This window comes from Branchiostoma floridae, chromosome 3 (assembly GCF_000003815.2).
Source record: "Branchiostoma floridae strain S238N-H82 chromosome 3, Bfl_VNyyK, whole genome shotgun sequence".
NCBI lineage: Eukaryota > Metazoa > Chordata > Leptocardii > Amphioxiformes > Branchiostomatidae > Branchiostoma > Branchiostoma floridae.
Window position 1 is genome coordinate 11,456,025 of NC_049981.1, and position 6,207 is coordinate 11,462,231.

The 6,207-nt window shown below is 43.6% G+C and overlaps 1 protein-coding gene across 1 annotated transcript in view; it reads right to left on the reverse strand.

Annotated features, from left to right (window-relative positions):
- Window positions 1-2: 2 nt before the first annotated feature.
- The window catches only part of LOC118411683 (zinc finger and BTB domain-containing protein 17-like), a gene marked incomplete at its 3' end in the record, with an annotated part of 19,713 nt that continues 13,508 nt past the window's right edge, over window positions 3-6,207 (reverse strand). The window contains exons 3-7 of the mRNA XM_035814161.1: window positions 5,657-5,778; window positions 4,991-5,105; window positions 2,571-2,742; window positions 1,745-1,901; window positions 3-1,355 (exon numbers count right to left, since the gene is read on the reverse strand). Of these exons, the coding sequence (XP_035670054.1) occupies window positions 3-1,355; window positions 1,745-1,901; window positions 2,571-2,742; window positions 4,991-5,105; window positions 5,657-5,746 (1,887 nt within the window). The remainder of the gene's footprint in view (window positions 1,356-1,744; window positions 1,902-2,570; window positions 2,743-4,990; window positions 5,106-5,656; window positions 5,779-6,207) is intronic.

A 6,207-nucleotide genomic window follows, 5' to 3' on the forward strand; every position in this document is an offset into this window, starting at 1 on the left:
GTATCAGTTTCCTCTTTAGCGTTCTCTTCGCCACTACCAACGGTAGAGTTGTTCTCATCCTGTTCGCTACTTTCATCAGGAATCTGCATGGGTGTGTGGTACCGTAGCACGTGCATCTCCAGACAGATCTGGTAGCTGAACGACTCGGAACATGCCGCACACTGGAATGGCTTCTCCTTGTGGAACAAGCGCACGTGTTTGGAGAGGTCACCCGGACGCATGTAGCGAGCGTTGCAGAGGTCGCACTTGTACGGGCTGCGTCCCTCGTGCATGCGCATGTGGAGGAGCAGGTTCGCGCTGGCGGAGAAGTGAGCGCCGCAGACCTTACAGAGGTGAGGACGGAAAGCAGAGTGGGACTTCATGTGCCGGCTCAGGTAGCCTTGAGAGGTGAACTTGGCGTCGCACAGCTTGCACTTGACGAGGGAGCGAGCCATCCTCTCCTGCTCCGAGTGGCCCCTCATGTGAGCGTTGAGCTGAGTGGGCTTCTTGAAGGCATAGTTACAGATGGGGCAGCGGTACGGCTTGTCGGGGCTACAGCTCTCCAGGTGCTGACGGAGAACTTCGTCATCCGCAAATGTTCGCCCGCAGTTCGTACAGTCCTGAGGCTTCTGGATCCAAATCGGCTGCCCCACGTCGTCAACTTCCGTGCTCGACACCTCGCCAATTTCCTCCTCCTCAACGTTGTATCCCTCTTCGGTCTGGGAGAATTGCGGACTCAGAGTTTGCTGGGCGGCTGTTAAGTCCAGTGCGGAGTTGTCCATTGAGTTGGAATTGCTATTCTCTCCCGTTTCTTCATGTAACGTCACTGTTTCTTGCTGCTCGGATTTGAAGACGGTGCCTGTGTTGGATGACGGGCGAGCCTGCATGTTACTGTCTGGCAGTAGAAACATGTCTGCGTCTGCGCCAGGGGGGCTGTGGAATGACTCAAACTGGATGGAATACCGCCTTTCCACGTTCTCTTCCGCAACTGGAGTGTCACCCCCCTCTTGACTGTCCGGCTCTCGGAGGGACCTTCTCAACGTCAGATCAAACTCGTCTGGAGGTTCCTGTTTGATGACGACTGGAGGACTAACAGCCGTTGAAATGTCCTCTTCCTGACCGTTGTCCCCAGATGATGACGGCTGTTCCGGAACAGCGACAATGGACGCCTCAGGGGAATGCGAGGCTCCGAAAGCCTGGCGCAGGATGGAATGACTGGGAAGCGGGTGCCTGGCTTTCCGGAGCCGTTTGGTGCGAGGTTCTCCCTCCATGATGCCGAAGCCGTGTGGTCGGGTCTCCTGTCCCGTCTGGAGCACAGGTGGACTGCCGTCCTGGAGACCACTTCTGGAGATGCTCACCTGGCCATGCTTGTCCACCTGCAGGGGGGAAACAAAGAGGAAGGGGATAAGGAAGTTGGATTTCTTTCACAAATGGTGCATTGAGTTGCAACTTATGTTTTTCACAAATTACTTTGTGCTTCTACATGATGACAGCATTCTGAATATCCACATTAGACTTTGTTTATTATTACTACATGTAGAGCAACAAAAATGGCTGACCTTGACAATTGCTATCAATTGGAATCTATGGCATGTGTAATATGGAGTATTTAGGAAAAAAATAAAATAAACTAAAATTGCTTCAAAAACTGATGCTCCTTTTCATTGGTTACAAGGATAAAGTTGATCTTATATCGTCAAAACAAATCTAAATCATTAAAAAAAACGCCTCCATGCCTGAGGTTGTTGCCAAAAACAGCACCTACCTGTAAGACCTCCACCTGTGTAGGACTGGTCTTGTCTGACCGGTTTGGGCTGGTTTTGCTGGAGGACAGCAGCATGTGCAGGTGCTGGTTCTGCAGCATCTGGCTGGTCGGGCTCTGCTTCGTCCGATTGGCCATGGCTGACAGGATGTGAGCAGACCTGGGAGAAACAGAGGTATGATGCCATATAATACATTAGTTGGGTCAGACTTGAGGCACAACACAGATGTGAGACCAAGGAGATTAAATTCTTTTTAAAAACAGCCAAACCCGGATATATCTGGCACACATATACATGCCCCGTGTGCCTTGCCCGGATATATCCAGAATAGCGTATTCCCCCGAAGTAGCAGCTTTGCGCGCGTGTAGTTAGGGACTTCGGCCTTGTTCGGGGGTTTCTTTTTGGAGGTCAGCGGCCAACCCTGGCACTTATATCATTTTATAGGTCTGAAACTCTGGCAGTTTAAGGGTTAAAAATCTCCTTGGTGAGACGAAATTTATTGGTAAAGACCTGGTCGTGACATTGTGGCCCTGTGGTTGAGTTGATCGACTTAGAAACTAAAGGTTCTGGGTTCAGATCCCTAACAGACCACGATGTTGTGCTTTTGGGAAAAAAATTCCCTCACTTGACTCAGGTGAAAATGAGTACCTAGCTTCTGCTGGGATGTTCCTTGGATGGGACATTATAAAAGGGGAGGTCCCATGTTTGAGGACAGCAACACATAGAGCATGTTGGAGACCCCACCACACATATCAACAAGACTGCAAGTTCTTCCTGTTTGAGTGTATTGTTTACCATCTACGTGAACAAACAAACAAACAAACACACCTTCCCCGTTCTGGCCAGCTTTCCTTCAGGTAGACGGAACACTCGTCGATGATGTCACACATGTGCAGCCGGCTAGCCGCAGAGATCACGTCGATGACGTTTTCATTGGTCAGGGGTAGACTGGCCGTGTACGCGTACTCGATGATCGGTGCCAAGCCCTTGTGAGTCACGCCTGGTGGAACACAGTCAAGTATATATGAGAAGCTAGTACACACATATACAGCTAGCTGTGGTCTCACTCTCTCTCTCTACTGTCTACTTTACTTTAAAGGGGCATTCCACTCCACACGGGAGTGTTATTTTCCGATAGATATTCCTTTTAGGAAGTGATAACTGCATACTACTTCACATTATACGATAAAGTACCCAGTTGCTCCACATGCCTCAAAAACATTCAGTCTTCTACTAAACTCCTCAAGTACCCTCTAATTGAATTAATCCTATGGCTGAATACAATGCAAAACTTTTAGGTAAGGTTACCAAACTAATTTCAGGTTCGCTAAGAAATTTCATCTTGTTCTTGTATTCTTTGCTATCTTATGAGCAATTTGCCTTCTCGGTGTGCTTAGCGTACCTCATTTATTCCGAAAATATGTACGATAAACAAAGTGTCTATGCGTATACTAGTAGGGAATGCATGGGTAGGGTCTGCATGGGTTTAGTGAGTGTCATTATTGTTGTATAAAACACATATCACGCAATTCATCCCAAGGTGAATTCCACAAAATTCGGCTGATTATGTATTTATTGACACATTATTTATTGGAAAACAAGATTCCCTTCTGGAGTGGAATGCCCCTTTAATAAAAGAAATTACTGGAAAAAGTAAAAGTAGTCCCATACTCTCACCTCTCAAATAGAAGTACCCCCTGGAATAAAAGTACCCCCCGGACAAATCTTCAAAATCTAATAAAAGTACCCCCTGGAATAAAAGTACCCCCCGGAAAAATACCAAATTGACATGTTAACTGTGCCCATGCTACTTCAGTCCAAGAGAAGATGATAAGCAGGTAGGCTCTTTTTATTTATTTATGCCTCAGTACCATATCAGTTATTTTTTTTATTTCTATTTTTTTATTACCATATCAGTTCATTGTATAAATAATGAACAGAATAATTCCTATGTTATTGCACATATTTTCTTTATCTGAGTGTCACACCATCAACAAAGATTAAAATAAAAAGTAAAAAAAATGAATAAAAATAAAAATTGAAGAAATAATCAAAGAAGTTTATTTTATAATCATTGTTACAAAATAACATTTTGAAGAAACATTCCAACTTAGAATACCTTATTCACCACTTGTGCTATTTTCAATGTTGCAGAAACCAAGGTCATAGACACTGCCCCCTATCGAGACATACCGGTACTGCAGAAAATATATGATTCTCTCGCGCATTACCGCGAGATTCGGCGTGAGTTGATGAATCCAACATGGCGGATCTTTTCGAGCCGATTGCACGCTATGCTTTGTTTTGGAATGATTTTTTCGTTGCTGGAACATTAAAACAAGTTGACTACGGGTGAAAAATAGTGGAAAAGTATTGGTAACTTTTTAATTTGTTTGGTTGCCTGGTTAAGTTCTGTGTTTTGATAGAGAATTTACGGAAGTAAGCGACTGTGTGTGTAGCATGTGACCTCGATGTTTTCGTCTTTGTTCAGCGCAACATTTCAAGATTTTTGGAAGGTTAAAGATCGTCTAAAACGAAAAGGATATATTTTTTTACGAGTCCAGTGCCGAATCACTTGTGTTCCGGTATTTTTGGACCTGAACCGAAACGTTTTTGCAAGTCCAGAACTGGTCCTGCGTACCGGTATGCATCCCTAGTTACGTCTGGGTCATTAATAAGCGCTAGCGGCAGGGAAACCCGCGATGCCTCGTCCGAAAAATAGTGAATATTAAGCAAAAATACAGCGGAAATATGGGCAGAAAATACCAAACTTTCAATATTTTTGGGGTCCCTGGTTAGTAAAGAAAGCCCCAATTTGAAAAAAAAAATAAACGTACCGTCTAAAATAAGGACGTACCGGGTGGATTTTGAGGCGGAAAAAAATAAACGTACCGGTACGTTTATTTGAGAGGTGAGAGTAGCCTTTTCTGAGGCTGTAGGGACAGTGGGTTGTTATCCACTGCTTGTAGGACATGGAATAAGAGGGTGGAGCCCATCCCTCCCCTTCCACCATCTTTTATCTCCCCCAATCAAAGTCAGGTACCCATGTTTACACCTGTGTGAAGTGAGGAAAGTTGTGTGAAGCGCATTTCCCAAGGGCACAACATTGGTGGTATATCTGGGGTCTACGCCAAACAACTTCTCGATGCCAAGAAATTTTTGTAAATCATGCAAAGTTTGTGTGGACTTAATATCATAGTGGTATAATCATTGTAAACAGCAGGAAGCAAATGAAAATTAGGTCTCACATGGAAGTTCCACTGAGTCCAGTTTCTCCCCCATAGGGAATGTGAAGAGGTCCAGAAAGTAGTCGCTGCATGCCGCCAGGATCGCCCGGTGAACCGAGAACTGGTGACCCTCCACCTGTGTGGGACACAGGAAGGAAATGACACAAGTTCAGCTTAATGTCAGATGGGCCACCAGTCTTTTTATAATTTACCTGTCACAATTTGGTAGTCAGTTTTCTACAATATATCTACGTTAACTTTACAACTGCAAAATTGCAACCCTAGCTTGTCCATAAAACAAGATATTAGAAAAGCATTGTAGAAAACTGCTAGGTGGCACTTTTTAAAACTTGATCTTTGTTTTCCTAACCATTGCCCACCTTGTCCATACATGTAGTTATGCCATCCATTAAACAGACACACAAATGGCACCTAAAACATAACCTTATTGGCAAAGTTAATAAACAGGAAAAAAGAATATGTTTCAGCTTGTATGTACAGACTTTAAGTATGTGGAAACAATTCCTTATCTCTTTACAAAGTACAATGAACAGTGCACCATTATGCTTAACATCTTTTCCCAAGGACTGCAAGTCTTTCCAAAAGCATACCAGTTGGGTTAGCAACAACAGACAGGATTGGAACTCACCACTTTCTGATACTGGTATAGGGATGCTAACTACTCACCTTAATGGTGATGTCACACAGCTGACTGTTGAGTCGTTGGCTGTTCAGGCGCCGAAGAACCTCCTGGCAATGTTCCGAAAAATCCTTCATCTTGGAGCAATGTCTTGCTTTGTTTCTGTATACTAGGAGAAGATAAAAAAATGTCAAAAAGTTACATAACATTTTAATCATTGGAAACATAGTTAAGCATTTCTGATTGAACATTTTGTAGATGATCACAATTGAACAGCTCAACTACAGCTACAATAGGTTTATCGCAATCTAGCGGCATGATTGTGGGTTGGTTGTTCAAATCAGGCTCAAAATTTTTATACTAACAATGTACCAAAAATCTTAAAATTGTTTGTCTGGGTTTTATTATTGTTGGTGATCTTGTCGAACCAGAAAATCATAATCACCCAGAATATGCAAATTCATTCCATAATCGTACAACAGAATCATTTCAACTGAGACTAAAGCTTAAATTTGCAGAAAATATTTCCAAATTGCAGAACATTAAATTTTGACATTCTGCAATATTGCAGAACACCCGAAAAAAAAAGTATTGCAAT